This window comes from Adelges cooleyi, unplaced genomic scaffold (assembly GCF_023614345.1).
Source record: "Adelges cooleyi isolate 19-005CV unplaced genomic scaffold, UGA_ACOO_1.1 ACOO_flye_CR_arks_rails_tigmint_CR_PRNA_575, whole genome shotgun sequence".
In the NCBI taxonomy this organism is placed as follows: domain Eukaryota; kingdom Metazoa; phylum Arthropoda; class Insecta; order Hemiptera; family Adelgidae; genus Adelges; species Adelges cooleyi.
In genome coordinates this window covers 478885-505491 of record NW_026096269.1, presented here as the reverse complement: position 1 = coordinate 505491, position 26607 = coordinate 478885, and the positions used below count along the sequence as shown (strand labels likewise).

At 32.9% G+C, this 26607-nt stretch overlaps 1 protein-coding gene across 4 annotated transcripts in view; it reads left to right on the top strand.

Moving 5' to 3' along the window:
* LOC126843906 (protein kinase C-binding protein NELL2-like) overlaps nucleotides 1-19698 on the top strand; it is a 34445-nt gene extending 14747 nt beyond the window's left edge. Inside the window, exons 3-17 of one of the 4 annotated variants that reach the window (XM_050581710.1) lie at nucleotides 1600-1860; nucleotides 2986-3136; nucleotides 3233-3515; nucleotides 4770-4925; nucleotides 6268-6414; nucleotides 6529-6622; nucleotides 7538-7744; nucleotides 8594-8719; nucleotides 9193-9456; nucleotides 10182-10487; nucleotides 10573-10719; nucleotides 11155-11423; nucleotides 12136-12495; nucleotides 14450-14473; nucleotides 17552-19698. In XM_050581710.1, coding sequence (XP_050437667.1) covers nucleotides 1600-1860; nucleotides 2986-3136; nucleotides 3233-3515; nucleotides 4770-4925; nucleotides 6268-6414; nucleotides 6529-6622; nucleotides 7538-7744; nucleotides 8594-8719; nucleotides 9193-9456; nucleotides 10182-10487; nucleotides 10573-10719; nucleotides 11155-11423; nucleotides 12136-12495; nucleotides 14450-14473; nucleotides 17552-18040 — 3284 coding nt within the window. In that variant the 3' untranslated portion in view covers nucleotides 18041-19698. Of the gene's footprint in view, nucleotides 1-1599; nucleotides 1861-2985; nucleotides 3137-3232; nucleotides 3516-4769; nucleotides 4926-6267; nucleotides 6415-6528; nucleotides 6623-7537; nucleotides 7745-8593; nucleotides 8720-9192; nucleotides 9457-10181; nucleotides 10488-10572; nucleotides 10720-11154; nucleotides 11424-12135; nucleotides 12496-14449; nucleotides 14503-17551 lie in introns of all 4 variants that reach the window. The other 3 variants (XM_050581714.1, XM_050581712.1, XM_050581711.1) reach the window with 3 other exon arrangements.
* Nucleotides 19699-26607: the final 6909 nt, after the last annotated feature.

Sequence of the window (26607 nt, the reverse complement as noted above, 5' to 3'; positions counted from 1 at the left end):
ACCATTAGGAAATATTTTAACAGCATTTTCTAAGTACATTTTTAAAGTATTAAATTTCTTAGCAAAAAAAAAAATGTTTTAAAAAAAAATTTTAAATGTTAATAACCACTGTGAGAACATTAAATGGTGTATGGATTGAAATATATATTTATAGTTGAGGTTCAAACCATTACACTAGACGAAAAATATGGTCAACATTACAATCTAAGAGGTTATACTTAAAAACGTTACGGTAATAATATTAGTCATTAGGAAAATGCACATTATGTACGGAAGTATTCTATAAAAAATAACAATAAATTGACCTAATTAATTAAAAAGATCTATTTTAGTATGACCCCTATAAAAACCTATTACAACTCAACAATCGTATCTAATTTGTTATGTTAATTGTTATTCGGTTGATGAACTTTCAATTTCTAACTATTTGTCAAATTTCAGAATGCATGCGAGTATTATTGTTATTTTTTTATTAGTTGAAAAAACATGCATCATTAGATAAATTATTTATGTAAGTCTAATTGTTTTTAATTTTATCTTTGTGTGAATATTGCTGAACTTAACGACAACAATCAATCTTATTATCGTATCACGAGTTATTAATGATATATACATATTTTATTATAATTGATATAGATGTATTGTATAATAATTATTAATATACGTATTATAACCAAATATATTAGTTCTCAATCGCGTTGCTAAATTAATTTGTAGCCCAAAATGAAATTTGGACTTAACCACTCTTAAAATGCATTGAGGGCTTTTTAATTTTTCATAGTCCTCGTTTTTCTTATATACTTAGTTACAAGTTTATTTACTGCAATAATTGGTTTTAAATACAAAAATAATCAGGCAGCAATATCTTAATATTTGTACGATAATAAAATTATCGTGGTAAATACTAATCACCTATTAAAAGCACAATGATGCAATGAGAGTAATGAATGGTCGACAACCATTTTTGAATGAATTATTTTTACACTTATGGTGTGTGTATTTAATATTTAGGTGTGAAATAAAGAGCTAGTGAGTGGTGCGTATGAATATAAATAACATTACAGTCTACGTCACTCTCAGTCTCAACCTAATCTTATGTTAATAATTCAAGGACTAATAGTATTAAAAACTGATCGTCCACTAGACATTATTTTCGTTGCTTTATTTTTCGTCTCATAGGTAAATATAATACATAAGTTGTTATTGGACTTTTAAAACCACACCTCAATATTACCTTGAATAGTTTAATCATCAAATAGAATAATTAATTTGTAACTTTTTTAGCTTTTACAATTACCTATTTTATAGAAAAATACTGTAAGAGGAAATTTGAATAGCTATAAATATATATACGTGTGTATAATACTAGTTAAGTATTTATACTTTGGTATATTTTTTCAGACTTTCACAGTCATTTATAGGAAAAATAAAAAACGTTTCCATCAAAATGGTTTAGCGCGACTTAAAATCAAAATGTCTTGGCATTGTTATAAAATCCAAACCTAACCAAAAATTTTAGGTTGGATAGGTTAGGTCCTTTTATGTAATTACTGACGTCTGGATAAATTAATTTTAAGCGTGACGGATGTGATGTTGCAGTTTTTTTGCTCGGGGCCGACAACATAAATAAATACATTTCGAACAACGAAGACGGATCGTCGCTTGCAGTTTTGGATTTACTGGAGTCGACCATGCAAACCTACCACAATTACCAGTATCATCGACACGAGGCTCGCGACGAAAACAAACAAAACCATAGTTACATCGATGGAGTCATGCCGATAATCTTACTCGAGGACGAAACGACGTCGTCATCTGGGTTTGTGCCCAACCGTTTGAGACCGGCGTACAGTATGCAAGGTAATATAGTTAGCGAACCAGATCCATGGGGTGGCTATAGTGGTTTTACAACAGAAGGGCCATGGTCACTCTGACTGGTTAGAACAAAAAAAAAAGAATTACAGTTCAATATATCGTGGTGACAATATTTTAGTCCGGATATACCAACCGCTCAATGATAAAGAAATTGTTTTCCTTTTGTGTGGCCATACTGGTTTTAGTCCTTCTGTTCACTTCACTAACGCAGACAAGCTAGTATATTGTGTCAGTTTATCTCTTTGTGTTATTACCTTATGCTCAAAACCAATCCGTTTGGGAATTTCTAACATTTTCACTCGAACACGTCTTATGACACCGAGCCAGTCTAAAATTTGCGTGGACACTTTTTCGTCATCGTCACGAATTCTGTTACGTTCGATATGATAGTTTAGGAACGGAATAAGGAAGTCTTAGATCGAAGAAAGAGAGAAGGGAAGGAATTTTATCAAAATATCTATGATTCAATGTTTTGCAGTGCAGCTGAGGATGAGTGTGATCGTAACACGGAAAAGTTAGGTTAGCTCAGGATAGGTTAGGTTTGCGAAGAGAGTGGGTGAGAGAAAGTGAAAGTGAGGAGAGCATAAGAGAAGAATCAAGAAAGGAGAGGTTAATCGATAAAAGATAAGTGATAAGAGACAGTTGATAATGGCTGGATGATAAAAGATTAGTGATAAGAGACAACTGATAATGTATACCTAAAGGTGGCTGGGGTCTATCTGGAATTACAGTCATCGCAATACCGGAAAGTGCAATTGGGGGGAGGGGAGGAAAAGAAGGCTTTCTCGCATTCTAACGAACAGGAGAGGGACATTTTCTTCTTTATGCCTAAAAATATATCCACAAAGGGGAGGAGAAGATGAGCGGTGAAGGAAATGTGATAGCGACAAGTGGGTGTTCGACTATGATGATAACAAGTTTTCAAGTTACCACCATGGTTATCGGTGGTTAACCACACGCCGACATGATAGTTGCTGGACAACTGATAGGAGAATCAACTGATCGTAAGAAGTGTTCATGATCCAAGGGTCTTTCCTTGGAGGAAAACGTGGAACTTTAGAATATGTTATGTTAGTTTCTAATTGTTTTTTTTTTCAATTTCAAAATTAGGCTCTTCGAGAAGGCTGCGGGTACCCGACAACGTTTACAAGCGAGCCGTCGAATTGGTGAGGAACGCCGACGAACTGACAATAGCGTCGGTGGTCCGTCAAGAGCGCGCCAACACCGGGTCCATCGTGTCGTTTTCGTTGGGCACGAACAGGTATTTATCAAAATCTTCATATTTTGTGGGAGATGTTTAAGAATTTTTAAGAATTTCGCAAAACTTCAACCGGTTTTTTTGTTGTTGTTATTTTAGGTATTTGGAATTGGAATCGAGCGGACGTAAAGACGAAGTGAGATTGCATTACATTGCCCGCGGAAGTCGCCGCGTCGAAGTCGAAGTGTTCTCTTATCCTCTGGCCGACGGCCATTGGCACGCCGTGGCCTTAACGTTAAGCGGGACACAAGCGCGGCTCTATGTCGACTGCCAATTGGTGTACACGCGTACGTTGGCCGGCGGTTCGGTCGACACGAGCTTTTCCGTCACGCCGGAACTATACGTGGGACAGCGCAATCAAGGCGTCCATTCTGTTTACAAAGTAAACAGCAATGATAATTGTGATCATTACAGACAGAGTTGCGCATTGTCCACTGATGTATAAATATAAGGTTGATAAGATGGACGAGTGCAGTGACTAGGGAGGATAGAATAAGAAATAAATACACAAGACAGGGAGTCTAGGTATTGCCATGCGTTATGGGGAAATTAAGAGAGAATAGGTTGAGATCCAGTTATGAAGAGAGACGAGGCAGAGGCAGTGAGAGGTGTTATGAATATGGACATCAATTTTTGCATTGAAGTCTGGCGATATGCAGTTGTGTCAATGATTACATTATCAAAATTCCATTGTGATAAAACAGTCTTTCTCAAAGTGGGCTCCTCCTTAGAGAAAAATTGTGGAGCGTTGAAGCGGTCTAGGAGACGACGGTTGAATCAAAAAGTGGCATTTATCAGATAATATAATAGCACAGTTTAGATAAAACCAGATCGTACGCCCTGTATTGAAATAATGTAAACAATCCAAAACCCTCCTCAATGGTAGGAAAAACAAATTGTTTATGAGATATGTATCAGAACTAAGCATCGCTGAATTTATTGATTGTTATCACCGATATAATAGTATACAAATTATTTTATAACATAATATAGTAAATTGTTTTGTACAATAATTTAATTTCTAGAAATGTGGTCACACTAAGTCGTGGAGGGTTTCTGTTAATAGTAAACGACGAAGTACACCATCTGGTTTTATCTAATCTGCGATAATTGTAACACACCTTATACTAAGTATACCTTTTACCTCATACCACAATGAAATATTGATAGCATGATGTAAACAATGACACAACTGTACATAACTATATACCAGATATTAGTTTAGACTATAAATTAAAACGCATAGTAGGCTAAATAGCACATTATTCGTGTGAAAATATTATTACAATAACTTTCAAACACATTATTCGAATAATTTGCCAGTGTGATTTAAGCTTGGTTTGGTTTGTCAACGTTTATCTAAAGAATTTTCCATACAATCACATTCGATTATTTTTCTCAAAAGGTTATGGCGCGCCGTAGTTTTAAGTTGAAAAATGTGGTAAATTTTTGGGGTGTTTTTCTCCTTAGTGAAGGGGAGGGGGTACCTTTTTAAAAATTAAAAAACAATTCCTTCAATGGGTCGGTATCGAAGCTAAACATCATTGGAATACAAATTTGCACAACTCTGCTGGTACATTTGAGCGGGTTGTTTTGAGAATTAATAATAAAGGTTTTTTTTTAAATTTATTTATAGGGTATTTTACAAGACGTTCAATTAATCAGAGGTATCGACGGGCATCGCGTTCAATGTCCAAAGCTGGACACTTCATGTCCGAGTTGTGGACAGTTCGCTGCGATGCAGAATGTCATTGGACGTATGTTGAACGATATACGCATTCTCAACGACAAGGTATAAAAAGGTTTTGTAGAAACAAAACAAATTCAAAAAATACATCCTATCTGGGCTAATAAACCACTACTGAAGTATAAGGTATTAGGCATTTCCCTTGAAGGAAAAACATTGGATCTTTCCCAGAAAACGACCGTCTTATCCTTGATGAATCACGTAGTAGGGACGGATTTTTATATTCCTCTTTTTGCCTATATAAAACCCCTTAAAAACCGACCGCTTTCAATCCCTTTTAAAATATATATATACGTTGCCATTTCAGTTTAAAATGTTTTGAAATTATAATTATCGTCCAAGAGAATGAGTGCCTTGAGTTAAATAAATCATTCTGTATTATAGTATGAAAATATTGCTATGGATAACAGCTAAAAACAGATTATGTCATATCGTTGCGTCATCTAATGCTAATTGAATACACACCAAACAACAATAATATTTTATTTCATTGAAAAATTATTGTAATAATTGTCACAATGTTTATCAATATTGTCGAAATTATTTTACATCACATGGTTTGGCAGCAATTCAAATATAAAATATAACGCAAACGTTTCAATCGTATTTCCTATTTTTGTTTTTTGAACATCAAACGGTGTTATAAGATATTTTATTTATAATTTTATCCACAAAACGTGAGCAAAACATTTAGAAAAAAATTCATTTTTCTAAATAAATGTATTAACTCGATAAAAAAAGAAGAACAACTTATCATCTGTCGACCGATCTAACGTCCAAAGATTGAACTGATTGATTTTTATATTATTTTCATATTATTTATGATTGTAACTAATTTGAAACTTGTAATCAATAAAAGTTTTCCTAATTGATATTTTTATTTTACCTGAAAAATTAAGGGTTTCGGTAATACTACTTTTTTGACAGTAGCCCTTCGACTGCTGTGTGAGATGTTTAATACTTTAAACTACTTTTCTATACTTAATTAATTTCATTCAATATTTGAAATACTTAATTCCATGAGTAAAATGATAGCTAGGCCTATGGGTTTATCTATATATAGCTCATATATTTTTGGCCTAATCACACTGTTTTGTTTCAATTTTCGACCGAGGAACCGACTGACGGGCTCTGGTTTATGATAAAATCAACAGATAAAGCTATAATCGAATAACCTATATAACATGGTTATAATGTTATTGCACGGTAACTGAAACTGAATTATTTGATCTCCTGTAAAGTCGAGAAAAATGTCTTACGAGTTGTTGCATCTTAAACAAAGATTTTTCATTCATTTGCTTGGTGGATTTAAGTTTTTATCATTTTTATTTTTTATTTTTTAATATTGTACAGTCTATAATGATATTGCATTGTAATACATTTATAGTTTGAAGCTGCTCAGCGGGAAATAAATCAAATGCGGTCATGCGAGTGCCGTAAACCATGTATATTTACGGACGAGCGAAGCAACAACACAATTATGAAAAACGATGGATCTGTATGGCAAAATAATTGTGAAAAATGCTCATGCCTGGTACGTACGGTCAATGTGAAATTTCTTAAAGAATTAACTTATAATAATATGTTTTTTTTTTTGCAAAAATATTTCCGATATTTTGTTTATATTTTGTTATTTTTTTTAATTTAGCACGGTCGGGTGGAATGTGCTCCGGTGACTTGTATGCCAGTTACCTGCCCTCATCCGGTACGCAAACCAGGGGAATGTTGTGATTCTTGTTTAAGTATGTTTTATTTTTAAAATAAGCCTTTCCGTTTTTTTTAATGTTCGGTATTTAAAATTACCTCCTCTTTAACCTATCATTAGGCCGGTGGTCTACAGTAGTGGACCGGTCCAACTGTGACTCTGGTAACAAAAATGTGCCCCAGCCACACATTTTATTTAAGTGTGACCGAAAATAGATGGTTAAGGTGAAACATACATATGTTTTGTGGTGTCCACTCATTCTTAAAAACATATCATACATCATATTGCTCAAATGTGTGGTGCTAATTTTGAACTAACCCCCAGCCATAAAACGTACTCATGTTTGCACGAAAACAATTTTTGGCGATGCTAATTTAAAAACTAAAGTTGCTAAGCACAGTCATGCCTACCCCCCCCCCCCCCCAATTTGTCGTTTACGTTTATAATTCATGTAAAAATATGCACTTTTTCTTATTTAATGTAAATCCAGCACTTCACAGTCTCTTAAACATTTCTCTGAGATTTTCTATATGTTCTCTTTATTCTTACCAGTCACTATATATCTTTTTTTTTTATTTATAAGAAGAAACATACAATCTGTATAATAAGTACAATAAGTATATATTATGTTAATGGTAAAAATAAAAGCATGAAGATAAGTTTGTAGAAAGAAACCACTCATTAGTACCTAGTAGTACTTTTTCAATAGTGCATTTGATTTTTGCACAATTTGGTTTAGCACCAAACGGCATTGTTGAGCATTAACTTGATACATTCATCTGGTTAAACTATCTAGATAATTAATTTAAAAAAACTATGTCCTCTCATCTGTGATGATTTATTCTGTTATCTAAACGTATTCATTTAGATATAAAAAACGTACTTGGTATACAATCATTTTTTTGTTCATTCATAATTAATTGTGATTAATCGCGAATAATGTTATTTACAGCCCGGTGTTTGATTAAACCATTGGGCCAAATTATCGAGCATGGCACCACTGCAGTCGTGAAAATAAATGACGGGTGCCTCAGTTGTTCCTGCGACGATGGATTGCAAACGTGCAATAGGGTGGACACCGAAAAGTATTGCCCGGTTTTGGATTGCGACAAATCCGTACAAATATCCGTGCCCGAACAATGTTGCAACTTCTGTCCAGGTACTGTGTGCACAATTTTAAAACGTGTAAATACCAATAAATTTTGAACCCCCCCCCTATCCACCACGTTGTAGTGTTCTATCGATGCCGTCATGCGAAGCACATCAAGTCCGAAACAATCGTATTCGAGAATAAGCGTTTTTAAATCTCGCCGACTTTATGGATATGACTATTTTTAAAAAACAATTTTTCCTATACTTTTAGGTAGGTACATATTTTTTCAATACTTGCATCGAACACCACGAGTCGTGCAAGAAAAAAGAGCATAATTTCTATTTACTTCCTCAGTTAATTGCGATACTTCTGGTATCTACTACCAGTAGCAATCTGTTTAACAATTAATTTCAACTCACTTTGTATAATATAGTATTTTTATTTTACAATCTTTGTCATAAATCATTAAACAATAATGCAAATTTTGGAGATTAAAGATTGGTTTTTAATGCAAATTTTTCATATCTATACGGTCAAAGCAAAAGAAACCTAAACGTTATAATACTGAACTTATTGTCTTTTGCACGTTGAGACTATTGTAAAATGGACTCGGTTGAAATTTCCAAAGCCTTATAGACAGTTTTTACTGACGTTATCTGGCGACAAGACATTAGTATTTTTCTTTAGCCATTTATCGTACTGATAATGTCGAAAACGAAGATTTTGGACTCTGATGAACGGCGTCGATACGACTAACAATACTAACACGGCTTGTAATAATACTATTATCGTTGATGTTGATTGTTTGACTTTGCAACCGTGTTGTATAATGTGTACGACATAATCGACTCAGCTGCTTTCGTTGTTCATAATATGTGTTATTTTGTGTTATTGTGTATGTTAATGCTTACACAGACGACGATCATTGTGCACGAGGTGGACGTCATTCGTGTCATCCGAGCGCAACTTGCATCAATGTGAGAACCACTCATAAGTGCTCGTGCACCGCCGGTTACAATGGCACCGGCCTCCAATGTGACGGTAACTAACCCACTAAACTTACTAATCTTATAACTGTTATAATTTGTACATAAACAACACAGGGCGATTCGTTTAACACTTGCCTTCTGTGAAAATAAATCACGAAATGAAAAAAAAAATTGATGTTACTTATTATAAACGCTTAATTTTCAATTTTTTTTTTACTTATAAGAGATAGAAACTTGGTCCTGAGCTCATTGGAAATAGCTTTTCGAGAAGATACAAAATATGATTTAGAAAAAATTAAAAATAAATTATTCAAGCCTTTTACAATTAAAAAAACATTCGTAAAAGACACCTCGCTTTACATAAAAAAATATTGTACATAGGAATGCAGTAGTAAAAGTTACATTAAAAACATTAAATAAATTTAACATTTAACATTGTTTTGGACTGAATCAAAAACCGAATAACTTCTAACATAGTTTTGTGTTTTTTATTTAAAAAAAAATCCTTGTTTTTTTTTTTTATAGATATAGACGAATGTTCGGTAGTCGGTGGCAAAAACGGACACCATTGCCATGCAAACTCTACGATATGCATAAACACCCCTGGCTCGTACACGTGTAAATGCCGAGAGGGCTACGTTCGCTATAACAGTTTTGAATGCATCGACGAGAACGAATGTACCAGTCAAAAGTCACCGTGCCATCCGCATGCAAAGTGCACAAACACGCTGGGCGGTTACAGTTGTCAGTGTGCAGACGGGTACGAAGGCGATGGTTTCACCTGCAGGCGTAAGTGTCATAGTGTTGTCTCATTGACTGTTGACTTAAGTAGGTCTTGTAGCTGGGAGTCTGTCGAAAATTTGCTACGAGGATCTACAGTCGACGCTTTTGTGCCAAGGGGGGAGGGATTCGTAAGGGTATGGACTGATTGCTTAAGGCCAATGACGCCATAAGACATGATCATTATCCTATGCTTTTTCTTTGAGAGAAAGTTTTTGCCAAATTTACACGAATATATCTTATGGCTGTGGCGCTCTTAACGCTTTTGTCTCAATTCAGGAAAGGGGAGGGTGGGAAGCTGAAGGTGTTAAGGTGAAATTGATTATCCTCGGATAACCGATAAGAGATTATTGACAAGTGAATCAGCTAACATGAGTCAATTGGACAATGTCATAAGACGTATTCACCAGTTAGTATTTTTTCCAGTTAAGGGGAACCTTACAGTAAATTTTGACATGCCCCTAGTTGACTTATATCAACAGCAAAAATAACGTTTTGGCTGATTTGCCCTCTTATCGGAGTGTCTTAACTGTTATCACACATCCTTATGATGATAACTATCAAGTAAATCGTGTGAAATTCTCTTAATTCAGTCAAACTTAGGAATGGGTGGGCGATTTATGATCCATATGTCTCTCATTGAAGAGGAGAAATTTCTCCCATCCTCCCTGCTCATGTATTATTATTGAACGTTATCTGTTTAATACGATATTGATTATGAATATTATTCGTAGCTATTTGTCGACAAAATTGTCTAAACGGCGGTGTATGTCAAAGCCCGGACGTCTGCTCATGTCCAGCAGCTTTTGAAGGGCCGGCATGCGAGTTAGACGTGGACGAATGTGCGACCGGCGTTCACGGATGCATCGATTCGTCGTCTCATTGTGTCAACATGGCCGGATGGTATTATTGTGCATGCAATCCGGGCTATCAGAGTATAGTAATGTATCCGACCGCAAGTGCCATCACTAGAGCAGCCGATGACCATATTAATACTTTGGATTCCACGTGGTCACCTATGGTAGGCACGATTTGTCAAGGTAATAGAAATAATTATTTATAAAATTTACAAAATACGCGGCGCAAGTACTTTGTATATTCATAATTTGTAAAATATTATTTTAGATATAGACGAATGCTCGATCAATAACCATACGTGTCACCCGTCTACTATATGTGTGAACACAATTGGCTCGTACGAATGTCATTGCCACCAGAAAGATACTTCGGACGGCACAACCAGCGTTGGCAATTCATTGGAATGTAAATCTAGTAAGGGCAATACATTTTTCGATCCAATTTCTAGCTGAAACTTGAAATCACAAAAGGATCAATATGTATCAGATGCTATTTCCTTAATCTTTTATTGACCACCCACTTAGCTCAAACTAAGTGCTCTCTATTTGTGGGCTTAATCTTGAATTATAGTCTCATCCTCTGGTGTTTATAACATGATAGTGAGATTCGAGTAAAAATACTTTCGTCTTGTTACTTCTAAGCTCAATGTTTATTGTCCTACACACGATTCCTTTCTACTACTGTCTGCGTACGGCTATTTTAACCCTTGTAGATCTTAAGCACGTGGAAAACCTTTCATTCCTAACAAAGCCTTGTCCTCTTTTAAAAAATGCTCTCAATAATTGGTCGTCTTCTTTCGAATATAAAAATAACCAAGCTTTATAACTATGGATTTTTATTTAATTTTAGGTTGCTTAGTAAAAGCGAATAATGGCTCTACTGAAGAATTAGAAAACGGTTCGTGGTTTATGCCTCAAGAGTGTACCAATTGCACTTGTGTAAGTGGAAATTTAAAATGTGGACGCATCGAGTGCGATTGCTCAAACGAGGATCATAAAAAACTAAGTTGTTGTGCTAAGTGCGATGCTCAGTCGTCTTGCAGTCATCAAGAAATACCAAATGTATGGTTTCATAGTGGTCAACAATGGGTTTACCAGTGCCAGACGTGCGAGTGTTTGGTTAGTATAAAAAAAACTTTAACCCTTTGACAGTCTATTTTTTTTTTACCCAACCTTTACAGCAACCCAACTAGAATCAATCAAATTGATTACATGCCTCTCATATTAACACTCAAAGCATTATATAGTTTCCTTATAAGTTTTAATTCCATCAAACTAATTGCATCTTTGGTCCATACCTATTCGTTGATTATATTCCAATCGTGGTCTTTACCTATGATTTTTAATTTCTGCAAGCTCTTCTATAGTTAATCCAAATAATCCACCATGCCTCAGTATATGACCAATAAATTCATTTCTTCTTTTCTGAATACATTTTCATGGAGGTCTTCCCTCTGAAATTCTTTGCAATACTTTTTTGTTAGTCCATATGTCCGTCCAACTTATCCTGAACATACTTTTGCAGCACCATATCTTAAAAGCTTCTATCCTTCTTTAGCAATTATTGTTCATGTTTTGCTACCAAGCGTTTTAATTCAAACGTGTGTTATTATGATATTTTTTCCGATATTTAGGCTAATATTTCTTGAAAGAAAAATGTCCTTTTTTGTTGAATGCAATTTCAGCTTGACATATTATTCGCTTTGCTATTTCCTTTTTGCTCCTCCCATCAGCACTTTTAACATTCCTAGCTATGTGAATTTTTCCACCTGCTCAATTTCCAGATTTCGTCGTAGATGTATCGAGTGTAAAATTTTGCAATTTTTTTTAGATGGGTCAAGTTGATTGCTGGCCAATGCAGTGCCCACCATTACTTCCTCAAGGCGTCAACTGCACATTGCTTACACCAGCATTGCCAACGACAAAATACGGTAACAGACATCCAATCAGTGATTGCTGTTTACCAAAATTATCCGATTTATTGCCAGCCAGCCGATTGGTTCCAGTAGCAACTGCCGCTGTAGCTTTGGTGGCCGCGTTCAATCCCAACTGCATTCATCACTATGATGGCGAAAACGACAACAACACATTATCAGCCACGGACACTCCATGTTTTTACGAAGGACGCGTCTATCAATCAGGTGCGCGTTGGGACGATCCAGCTGATATGTGTACATCTTGTAATTGCAAGGTATTTATAAGTACTTTAAAGTTTATATTGATAAAATATTAGAAATCATTAGAGATATTAGTGATGTTAAAATATTACTATATGTTATGGTTTTTTTACCTGAGATAGAGATAGAAAATTAGTAGTAAATTTAATTAATGTAACATAATATTCTTTCGGAATGACAACAGAACTTAGTTCACATAACCGATAAATTCTATAGTTAAACGTTAGAAGCACGGGAGCAAAAGAAAAAATACTGCTGGCAATGCTATTTACATTTACAAATTTTGGATATGAGTTGGTTTATTTTCATAAATTTTAAACCATTCGTTTAGTTTGATAAAACTGGTATTTACAGTAATTGAAGAGGTGTTCAATTAATGTAAATAATTCTTATTATTTATATTTAAACACCGATCAGTGGTCAAGACGTTATTATATTTTGGGTGTTGTGGGCTGTTGCTTATATTGTATCGCTTTAAGACAGCCCTATACTTACCGACCGTTGGTGCCCTTGTAATTCCCTGTAATTTGTGTGTTCCAGTATTTTCATCGTGCATGCATATTATTCTATATTTTATACTTGTGTGTGTGTGCGTGTAAATATCGCTAACTAACCAATATAAAAGCATAATGTAAATCGTAGGAACGATTAAAAGAGTCTCACACGTCACCGTCGTAACGATTACCATTGTTGGATGTACAATGTACTTTTAATAAGGGAAAACAAATAATTTTGAATGCTCTCTAGTCAGTTTCGTATGAGTCCTATTGAGTTGGAGATTACTTTTACAGAAAAGATTTTTTTTGACATTATAATATCATCGTAATATTATAGTCACTTACGTCTGGCCAATTTTTAGTATTTTCGAACGTTTTGCTTAATATAATCTGACCATTAACCAGTTTGGTAAATGAGTAAAAAAATATCCAGGACTTCCGACAAATTTTAGTCTTTTAACTTACTTCCTCGCCACCGTTTTCCGTAACACAGGACAAATAATCAAAATATATCTTTACAAAATATTTGTTTACCCAAAAGCGACATTAGGCTTTTTTGACCCATAGCACAAATGTATTATAATATAGGGTATGCCTGCTTTTCGCCAGAACCGTACAATTCTTTTTTACACAAGATCTCACATTTCCTTTTTCTTTATCTATTTTTAAATGTTTTAATATTCAACTACTGGCTATGGTTAGTTAAAATGAAAAAAAAAAATGCCGGTTCCAGTGAGTTCAAATATCTCCTTACTTATGTTTTTTATACATTTGAATTGTTTACCCTTTTATTTTCGTTATCAGACAAAGATTATCAAATTTTTATATATTTTCGATCACAATGCCTAAGTGTAATATTATGAATTTTACTTTTATAAACTGTTAGCTACAATTATCGTACACGGGTCTAATTAATTTCTATACAAATCCCCTATCTATTGATGTGGATCCTCATCATGTTTGGTAATGCATGGACTAATTAAAATTTACAATTTTATAATAATTTGCGTTACGTCACCAAATATATGATTAGAGATAAGTATAAGATATACAGTGGGAGGATATGAAGGAAGTAGAGAGGAGTAGGAGGTTAGGAGTAGGCTAGAGAGAAATTGGGCCACGATTAGATTATGATAGGCTATTGATAGGCTCTGTTAATTAACTTTAGAGAAAAAGGGCCTCGCTCATTATATAATAAGTCAAAAAATAGTGATATATTATTATGCCAACGTGACATGCTAGTTATTTTTGGTCTATTATAAGAAAATTAGCGTTATCAGATAAGGTTTATCAGTTTGACACCGTAAAGGGAAAATAAGTTAAATTGTTTTATTTAATTTACCCAATTCGAAAAAATATTATGTGTTAAAAAAATAATAATAATAATATCAAACCAATAACTTTTCAATGACTGAATAAGATTTTGTGTTATTTTTTTAATCAATTAAAAATATTATGTGTTTCCATTCAGGTGTCGCCGTACTGCGCCCAATCGGTGAGCAATATCGCGTGTTGTGTGCATCGGTAATCTCTCACACCTTTTGTAAACCAATTAAACATTTATTTCGGCTTTTACTGCTGCTAAGTGCTATTTATACTACTTTAAGTTTGAATCTATCGTTTTTTTTAAATTTATTTTACCGGCTTCTTTTATAGAATTTTATTGTATTGAACATAATTTATCCGATGTCACATACACATGACGCATTACACAATACATAGCATATTATTATTATTATACTATTGTACATCATACGCATGCGCATGCTCACATTCTATTATTATTATCATATGCACTGCACGATAATGCCAACATATATCTGTAATAACGCATTTGTTACCTATAGTTTATTTTATTACACTTCCTAAGTGATTTTTTTTTTTGTTAAATAATAAAAAATCCTAGGACACACACGCACCAAAGCACACGTACGATATTCAATACTTTAGTAGAACTTAGCAAAAACATATTATAGAATCGCATTTATCATAACACTATTATGATATACTGTGCGAGGAAGAAATCTATTGGGCAATTATAATGCTGCGCTAAAATTGAAATTTGTATCGATTTTAAGGGTACAGTGCCGCAAGCAGCTAAATGCATTGTGAACAAAAAAAAAATGTTTTCATGGAAAATCTGACTAGCTTACAAGGATATTACAAAACGCATTTCTCATCGCCAACTATAGTTTATGGGTCAAATTATTATAGACAAAATTATAAATAAACAAAGAATAAACATTTCCCTACCTGCATATGGAGAGCAGGCTTAATTTTTTAATGTATAGTCGGCTATCTAGGCTAATTCAATTGCTGCAATTGGAAACAGTTAATTTCTACATAAGCCATTTGTTAAAATGCAGTATATCTCGTACGATAGATTAATTTTTTTTATGCTATTTATTGTTGAGCGCCTGCCTAACTCTCATTAAGAGCATAGGTATATCCTGCGGGTATGCCATTGTAGATTTAATTTATGCGCATCAGCTGTAGTTAATAGCATATTAGTATAAGCATGGTTTATTTTGTTAAGCATTTGACAAATAAACAAATACTATTTTATGAATTTACTTTACTGGGTATTACAATGTATATAATACTCGGCACAACTGACTTGTGTCGCAAAAGTACACTTACACGTTTACATGGTTCATATAATTGAACTATTTGACACAATTTCTGTCATTACCTAAGTATTCTATAGCTCATAAAATATAAAGCATATAAGGCATGTCAGCATGATCTCGTTTAAAACCATCAATATACGGCCCATTTAATGTACATTAAAAACATTTAACATGACTAATATACGGTTATTTTAATTATTTAAAAACCCCTTTAAAAAAAGTTATAATTACTTGATCGTTTTCATTTAAGTATGGATTGAATCCATAATGTCGGTGCAAAAGTTCATGTACAATAATAAATTACACTATATCTGCGGATTATAGTAATTATAAAGTCAAAAAAAAAAACGAATTTTCCATTACGTTCAGGGACTTAGTAACTAATCTCAGTAAAGTACGTTTGTAAAATATTATTTAGACTGCATTTGCGTTTCATACCTAACTATTATGCTGGAGAGGCTACACTGAATGAAATCAATTCAAACTTCTCCTAGAAGGACTAACATTATCGGATCACGAACTTGTCTTATCAGTCTCTTATCAGCAGATTACTTACAAATAACCTTTTATCAGTCACCGGGATTTTTTCCATCGTCACAATCACTTTATATCACACTAACTAAACAACGGTCTACATTTCATATATTACGTTTTTTTTTTATTAAATGTAAAAATTCAAATATAATAACTACATTTATGTACATCATATTATAGTTAAAAACAATATTTAAAAATTCAACAATATTAAATTCAATTAATCGCATTTATCTAAACATCGTTGTTTGGTTTTGTGCAGCAAATTTACCAATAATTTCTGTGTTGGCAATATTTTTTGATAGCCGTTCTTCAATATTTAAGATCGATAGAGTATTGAAGCGATTTTGAACTAGTTAAGTTCTCAGCTATGATTTTACTCGTCTCATTGTAGAAAAGCTACGCTCACAAGTCACTAAACTTATTGGTAGTGTTATCACCACTTGTAATAGCTTATACAAATTTTATATATAAGTACTTACAATACAATTTGGATCCACTGAATATTCAGATTTGAGATTAATGATTATGCGTAGACACAACAGATTTATCAAATTCTGAAAAATAAGTAAAGAAAAAACATATATATCATTTAAGTTAATTTTAACTTGATTACAATCACTTGGTAGTGTTCAACAAACAATTTCACTATTCTCGAAATTTAATTTTAAAAAACTGTCACCAGCAAAAGCCGTTTTTATACTCTAAATGGGGTTTTCATAATTATAATTATAGCGTAACAGTTTGCTATCATACAATGGTTATTACCAAAAAATTGTAGAAAATAGCAATCAGTCCTCAAATATCCGAAAAACGAATAATAATGAAATACATCATTATATGAAGCACAACATTTTTTTCAAGAGGACTTAAAAGATATTTTGGGGGTGGAGGGTACTTAGCCCCCCAACTTGCCCCATTTTCTTCTATACAATATCGCCTTTCCTCAGCCGATTTTGTTATCAATGTCTTCTTATCAGTCGCCAGTAAATTCGCATATAAATATGATTTATGGCTGGGGGTTTGTCAAAAATGTCATGATTTTGAGTCGTAACTTAACCTGAATTTGCGACATCCGGAGTGGGGCGATGGAGAGAAAGGAGAAGAGAGGATAGGGAAGGCAAGGAAAAGAGAGTAGATTATTGATAGGAAAATCAGCTGATAAGAGATTCTTGTGTAAAATGAACACGAACATAAACCTATTTACAGACACTGTAAGACATGTTCACGACGTAATGTTTTTCCTTCGAGGAAAAAACCACCGACATGTTTCGATTGACACCGTCCACTTTTTTTTTTTCATTATCGTTATTCCATCACCTTTGTGTCACAAAAGCGTCACGTGCATCGTGGTGTCGATATGATTGTTTTTTTTTTTTTTTTTAATTTGTTTTGTTTCTGTTTTTCAGAACGGGAAAATATGTTGCTCTTACGACGTGTATCGCTGCGATCGCAGTGCTGCAACACCGGGCAAGCCGCATGGCGCAGTCGCAAACCGCAACAGCGGCGTTAAACATGATGGCCATTTGTCTCGCGTATCTTACCACGAATCGTCCGTGATGACTAGTATCCGCAAGACGACCGTCGCCGAATCGCGGCAGACAATCGCCAACAAACGGAGCGGTCGCAGCCGAAGACAATTGCAGCAGTGGTCGTCCGAAACAACGGCTATCGGCGAACACGCTGATGTGAACAATAATCGAAACACAGACCGCGACACAAACGACGGCAACACGAGTAGTGACAATAGGTTGGACGCGAACGAAGACTGGTGGCGGAGGAAAACGAGAAGACGGAGGAAAAACAAAAGGCGGACCAGGACTTCGACACAAGTGGCCGGCACTGATCGCCGCGGTCTCCGTCGTCCGCGCACCGTGTCCGGCACCGTCGCAGAATAACCGGAAGAGTCGCTTTTCAAGAATAGCACGGGTTCTTGTGCACGCCGGATAGATTCGCCGCTACACGCCTGCGGGCAAATTAGGGTAGGCCGTATAAAGATAAAAAAAATTGCCAATTTTCTCCTCCTACCGTGGGCATCGCTGTAATCGTTTCCCGGGCGGGAAAATGTTTCGATATAACGAAAATTGATTTCTAGCTACTGTCCGACTCGCTCAACGATTTTACACCGGTGCCGCCGAGTGCTCGTCGACCGCAGTCTCTTCCGAGAGTACCGTCGGGCGAGAATAGACAAAATCCTATCTGCAGCATAGTACCTAGTGGTAACGACGATTTTATTTATTTAATCATTAAGATGTTCTTAGTATTTAACCACGGCGACAATAATAATAATATTGATAATAATTTATAAAAACGCGGCAATCGCTGTGCCGCCAGAGAACGTACCTGCGCAACCGCAAGCAACGCTTGTCGGTTTCTGCGCAGGTGCGTTCTCTCGCTGCACCGAGCGTACCGCCCGGAATAATAGAATTGTTGTAAAGACTGTTGTTGTAATTTAAAGTATAGATTTAGTTAATAATAATAATAATAATAACAATAATTTATAAAAATAAAAATATATATATATTATATTTATAATTCATATATATATATATATACTATTATATTATCATTTTGTGTTGGACGTTTCTCAAGTGACACCGGCGGTGAAATTTCCCATTATAAGGCACACTGTAATAGTTATTATCCGTACCGATAAAGCCCAAAAAAATTGTTTACTATCGTTGAATACATGCAAGTAGTGCGATGTATAATGTGTTACTGCGTTTCAATAGGTCCCTCCCGAAAGCAATTAGATTATCTACATCGGTATAGAACGTCCATGCTGCTTAAAACGTTTATCGGAGTCGTTAAAAAAAAACCCATAATATGTCGGTAAATAACGAATAGTTAAATTTTTTTAAATACACCTTTCCCAAAGAATATAAAAAAATATAAAGGCCTCGTCATTTTCGTTTTTTCATCTCTTCGGTCGATTCTTATTTCATAACTTTTTTTTTTTTAATTTCTTTTAAACGTGAAAATTATACACGCAATAACATTTTCGACGAATATTTTGTTTTAGTTTAGTTGTAATTTAAAATTAAGAGTAAAATTAGTTAATCAGCTGTTGTGCAGGGTGTGTACATAACAAACCATGTTGTTGAACAAGACAATAAAATTAGCATTAACAATAGATTAACCGGACAGATAGGTATATTTTGTATAATTGTGTGGATATTGTTTTTGGGCCTACTTAACCCGTAAAAGACTGCCGGCCGAACGATGATAATAATAATAATAGTTAATAATATTATTAACAACATCAATTATATTTTTACCACCGCCGTCATCACTAAACAACACTTGCGATTTTTTTGTTTTTTTTTTTTTTTTGTTTAATAAATTCTACTCACTCAATATATAGCAGACAATAAAACAATAACTGTTGAACGACGATAATAATAATAATAATAATAATAAACTAAATAAGGCGTATAAATAATATTATAATAATGTGTACGAATGTTTATAGAATAATTTTTAATTTGTTAAATTAGTTGTATTTGTATTGTTTTGTTATATTATACGTGTTTTGACGACCTAACCTCACCCTCTATTACTACTTTCTTCGTTTATTTTTATTTTGTCTATTTTACTTTTACTATCTAATAATTTTATTGTTTTTTTTTTTTTGTACAATTTAAAAAAAAAATGATGTTCAATTGTTCCTATCTAGTGCATAAAGTCATAATATTTTATTATTTATTATTTTATTGTAACAAAAAAAAAAAAATGTGAAATATATAATATTATATACATGTATTGTAATATTAGACGAATAACACAACCACAAACGGTTTTCGTGTAAGTTATTTATATATATTTATTATACACTATCTATATAGAAAAGGAGTAATAGTTACACACATATACTTAAAGGGTGATCCAACTAACGTGAGACACTCATTTCCTATGAAAATATGAATAATTTTTTTTTCATAAACTTTTAGGTAAATATTTTACTAAACTTTCCGATATTTTGAAAATTGTTATCACCAATCCTTTTAAGCCGAAACGGGAGATTTTTGGTTTTTTTAAATGGCAACGTATGTTTTTAATTACATAAATTTGTAGACAAAAAATTTAAAAACATGTTAGCGTTTGAATATTGAATAAATATGAATTTTATGCGCTACCGGTTTTGGAAAACCGAAGAAATATGATAATTAATAATTGTTAAGAGGAAATGTAGTGTCTTTACAAAGTCATGGGCTAATGAACGGATAAATGAAAATAAAAAATTCAAACGCTAACATATTTTTACATTTTTTGTCTACAAATTTATGTAATTAAAAACATATGGTGCCATTTAAAAAAAAACTTTTTGGCTTACAATACATATTGGGGACAAAAATTTTCAAAATATTGAAAAATCTAGTAAAATATGTATCTAAAAGTTTAGGGAAACAAAAAAATTCTCAAAATATTCATATTTTCCGAGAAATGTGTGTGGTACGGTAATCGGATCACTCTGTATACCTAAAATAGTGTGCATTTATTATATTTAATGATCAAATACCGTATACCTGTAATATTTAGTCGAAAGGTCTTTTGTCTCAAAGGAGTAGTTTGTTTTTATTATTCGAATGACAACTTAAACATTTGAATAGTTTTAATGTTTTTTAGTACCTATCCAAATTAATAGTATGTATTAAAAGCAGAATGGTGTAATGAAAATACCGTCTGGTCGATAACCGGTTTTGAATGAATACTTTTTGAGTTAATGTCATTCAATTGAGCAAAAATAATTACTGTTACGCTAAATTTCGATAACTGTGTACTTATACAATTTTAGTCTAAGTAAAAAGTGCAGAAAAAAAATATGATCAAGTACAAAAATGTCCAAGACATTTTTAAACATCCAAGTGACAAATATTATGTACCAATAATAGTAAAGACGGTTCATCATTTCTACGGTTTATAATAAAATATGTTTTAGGATAAAGACCTTTGTGATACGGATAAGGAATTCTATCAAGGGATTATGAAACCTGACAAAAACAATAATATTTATCAAAATCTACACAAGTTGTTTAATGAAAACGAGCCAGCATCGACATGGACAATATCAAAACTCTATTTTATATAATTATTCAAAAAATCTTGCCATTATAAAGGCAACGGGTACTCAAAGGGTTAAAAAGTTAATAAGCAATACATACTTTACCTTTCAAGTTTCAAAATTTGATAGAGCTCTAGAAAGCACAAAAAAAGGGAAATACTTAATAACTGTATAGGTTTGTCAAATATACATAACTAAAAATTGCCTTCAAAAAGAAACGCTATAAAATGAAAACTATTTTAAGATATATTAGGTGTAACTTATCCTTAAAGAATCATCCTACATAATATTATATAATTATTGATTATGAATGTTTTCTAGTTAAAAATCATGTATAATTATTCACTCTATTATAAATTTTTTATATAATAAGGAATATCAAATTTATTCACGATACAGTTGTTTTTTGTTCAATAAAACAATTAGTTAGGATATAAATGTATTTAAAATAACTTTATCGAAGTTAACTTATTTTTGGTAAAGAAATAGGTACTTCCATCTCATTGGATGGCTTCTCAAATGTTTTATTCAGCTTTAGTGTTGTATACTACATAATATTGTTATCATTATGCGTTAACTGCTTAGCATGGTTAATGCGGTATAACGGCACTAACAATATTATGTTACTTCTTTTTAAATAAATTTAAGTAAAGTTAATTAAAAAAAGCAAGCAACTAAGACAAGTGAACCCTCAACTTGGCAGATATAAAAATCTTCTAAATATCTTTTATATTTTCACAGACATTTTTAAAGAGACATTGCCAAGTAAAGGGTTAAAGGTTACATTTTAAAAATCATTAAAAATAATTTAGTGGCGTTAGAAGTAATTTTAAACAAAATTGAATTTAAGTTTACAATTTAAAGTTTTTTCCCAAAATTTTTCTAAAAAGAAGATTACTAATTTTTTTTAAAGTTGTACTTTTTTTATCAACAATAACATTTGATGAACTGTAAATAAAAAATGAACTTTTCCGACCCCTATCCAATAAAATATGAAATTAATACATTATTCCATAGATTGCGTATCTTGAACACATATTTAAGATACTAAAATAAGTACACAGCTTTTCAGAGTAACTTAGTTGTTTTCTATGAAAAAGTAACATCCAAATTTAAGTTAACAAGTGTTTTTTTACATTTGATTTTTTGAATTACAGCAATTAAGAGATGAGAAGCAGTTTAAACTCTGTTATATTACCTATATATTTTAATTGATACTGTATTTGTGACACGTGTAACTATTAAAATCACTACAACCGTTTTTCAAGAATCTATAAATAAACAACGATTTGTTGTTTTTTTTCTATAAACGATATCGCCTTAATTTTTTTTATGAACGTGCAGTTTTGATCTAATAGTAATGAGCCTAGTCCAACTATGGGTTTACATCGAATATCGGTGGTTGAAATAAAACTCCTTTTCTTCTTTTTGATATGGATATGTCTTATGGCTGGGGGTCGTTCTGAAAATAAAGTCGGGAGTATCCACACTTCATGCAGATACATCAAGTTGCAGGATATATAAGGACATATTAAGGTATAATATAAGGATGTATAAGGATATATAAGGATATTAAAGGATAAATAAGTAAACCGCCATAATATCAGAACATATCCATGTAATGATGATCTGCATGAAGTGTGGATACTCTTAACTTATTTTTGACGAAAGATTCGTTTTTTAAATGTATAAATATTTCCTATATTTCCTATGTTCAATAATGCTGACAAAAATAACAAACTTGTTACTTAATGCTATCTAAACTGTATCCAATTCCTACGTTTGGCTATTTAAAATTTATTTTGTAGTTTATCGCCCAGACGGTAGTCGCAAATATGCACAAGTTCCTATAACACATATTGGATTATTAAAAGGAAAAAGTTACATTACAATAGACAGATCTAATGACGTACAATTTCTAAAACATTTATTTTATAGTTTGTGATGTTAGTTTTTTTAACTCCAATGAATTAGTAGACTTACTCTAGTAGATACGCATAAAGTTCTTCTTCAAGTCCTCTTAAAACAATCAGAGAAATGCTAAAAATTGTTAAAATTAAAAGCAGGTATTAGAATTGTATTTATTATATTAACTAACCAACTATTACAATCAACTATACAAACTGTTCAACTTGGGTAACCTCAAACTGACACATTAAATCATGGACTAAGTTAATAATAATTATTATACATACAGTTGTAAGAAAACTATTTTGGTAAATAACATAAATAATAAATAATTAAAAAAAGATGACTGAATAAAAAAAAAAAATTAAAATGTAAGTAAACATATGTTTGTGAATGGATAAGTATAATTAAAAATGAAAATGATTAACACAATACTAAAAAAACCTATGCAACGTTAACAAAAGTAGTGATTATCTAGGTTGATTTCAAAGTAGGCTGCTATACTATTTATTGGTAATATTTTCAATCTCTAAGTCACATTAAAGTAAAAACATGGAACGGTAAGTTATTTATTATTGTGTATGGGTTCTCTTTAGATGTCTTTCAAGTATTGAAATATAATACATTAATACGGAATTAGTACGATGCACAGATAATTGTCATAAGATGACTGTAAATATTTTTTTTTGGAAATTTCATATCTGCGGTTTAATTTGAACTGTACTTGGTAAGCAAATGAAATTATAATAATATTTTGAGTAGGTATTTAAAAAAAACATAACAAACAAATTGATACCCATTTTATAATTTAACACCCAAAATTGTGAAAAATTGAGATCACGTTGTATAAGAACACTATGCTTAAAAAAATATTAAATAATTAATTAAACCCAGTGGGATATTGAGTGGTTCACGATAAGTGAATATTGGTTCCAAATTGGTTAGGTTACATCAACCTTAAATAAAAGGTGCGCATAACCGATGAAAATTTTTTTTTTAAATTGCATAAAACAATATAAGATTTTACGCCGACTCGACCATCATTGTGTAAATTAAAAGTGCGTTTTAATTAATTGCGCTTAATTAGTTCAAGGTGAAAGTTACGTATAAATCAAGAGCACGATGTGAACATTAACGACACGTGTAGCGCGCTTAAGCAAAACATGTAATTATTCATAATTTTTTATCAAATTCGCTTACACAGTGTGTCCTCCAGTTAAAGTTTTTGCATCGAATCGTGCGCTACCGTGTGTCTTTTTTTAATCGCTATGGCAATGCATTGGCGAACGTTCACCTCAACACTGGTTTGGGTTGCTGTGCTTTGTTTTGCACGCGTTGTGTCGGAAATTACACCGGAACTTGTTGACAAACTAAACATGTTGGTCCGTCATCCGGGATGGCGGGACGGAATGCACAACGTGAAAATCTTGATTAACGATGGCAAAGATACGTCGGATCCCATGTCCGCGATACTCCAAGCCATATCTTCTAGCCGGGACCCGGTGGACGATTCCAACGTGCTAGTGAGATACAACGAGATCGGGACTTTGCTCACGTGCAAGTACGCGGAGATTATTTACAAATACAGGATTCTCGTGCAAAATTACATACGGGTTTGCCGATACGAGAGAAAAAGCTGCGACTATTCGGCTGGAAGTTATCACGATTGTTTTCGATTGCTGCTGACCAAACTGCACGGTGTGTCGACCAGCTTTAAATGCATGCAAGACGCGTTGAAATTGTTTCACGCTCTAGGTGCACAATCGGACCCTGAGGATAATGAGATAATGATCGCCACGGAGGAATTGACCAAGTTTACATCGACTGTAGGGCCGGAAACGTCCGCAAAATTGTCCGCACACGGTGTCAACATGGACGTGGTCGATTTCGAAATTAATAACATCAAGGATTACTTCAAGGAAGTATACGAGAAAATCGTATACCCGTATGTCCGCAAAAATTGCATCATTCCGAAATTTACGGAATGGACTGCACAGAAATTTACCGATGATTTCAAGTACAAAAAGAGCAAGCAGCTGATACCGCAGCAAACGACTATGCTGGAATATGTAGTAAATCAATTGGATTGCTACGTTAACGACATACTAGACCGGTGGTACTACAATTTGGGCTTCGCGTACGGAGTGAATGGAACGGTTATGATCCGGATAAATATAAATTCTACTGGCGTCGAAATACCGAAGGTTATTGTGTAGATTAATAGACATAATATCGTGTACACCTGACTTGTAGATATTTTTGTTGGAGACAATATTATGTATTAACAACATGATATCAAATAAAATGTGTCAACGTGGCATTTTATTTTATATCCTTATACATTTACACGTATTCTTAAATAGTTTAAGTAAACATAAAAAACAATTAACTTAAAAAAAAAATTGCTGTGTCAAAATTTTTAAAAAATATATAAAAAAAAAAACTGCAGTCTACTTAAAAGCCTAACGGCTGAAATTATAAAACATAGAACACGCTTTAGTCTGCTGGCTCTTAAGTAATGATTATTTTTCATCTATAATCTCCTTGCGATATAATATGTTGATAGTATAGTCTTAATTTTATGTTGTAACCAAATGTTTTTTATTTGAGCTTAATCGGTTTACTGGCCACATTCACCTGGTCAGTTATTTTGTATAAATTAAGCCATTCATTTAATTGTACTCGTTGTAAAATTATTTCCAATTATTAGGATGTATATAGTAAGATATATTTGGTTACCATACAACATATGGATTTGTACCTTTCGTGGTTAACTTAAAAATATATAAATGTATACCAGTTTATGTATTATTCAAAATATGGCTGTGAATAAGTAATGCTAAGTTTATACAACAATAAAATAATTGAGGTATTTGATGCACTGAATATAATTATGATCGTATAATAATTTTCCAGATCTAAAAACTTAAAAGACTTGCAACAAGAAATTGTATACACTTATATATTATATAAAAAGTAACCGCACCTCCCATACCCCCCTAACTCCGCCCCTGGATAAGAATTGTCTTATAAGAGTCTTATTTCGTGTTCCAGTAAGGATAGAAATTGACTCAGAATAGTAATAAAACACTTTTGAATAAAAGTTAAACTATTTAGTACCTGTTAATAGAACAGTCATATGACATAATATAATATATATCTAATATAGTAATAAGAAGCTAATGAGCTTATTACAGTTTGTTCTTAAAATATTATTTGTTATTGCCATTAGTGTAGGTTAATGATAGTGTTTGTTAATGATAGATACCTACTTCATTAAGAGCCTAAACAGTGTTATCACGACTTCACGGGCCATCATATAGGTTCCAGGTGATAAGAGCTATCCATGAAAAAAAAAAAAGAATCAAATAGTGCTAGTGTAACATACAGTTAAAGTAAATATATATTTAACGTATTCAACAAGCATTGTTTAGTAATAACAGCTAGGTACCTATAACAAACTACATCATGAACTTTAAAAGGCCAAGCGGTATA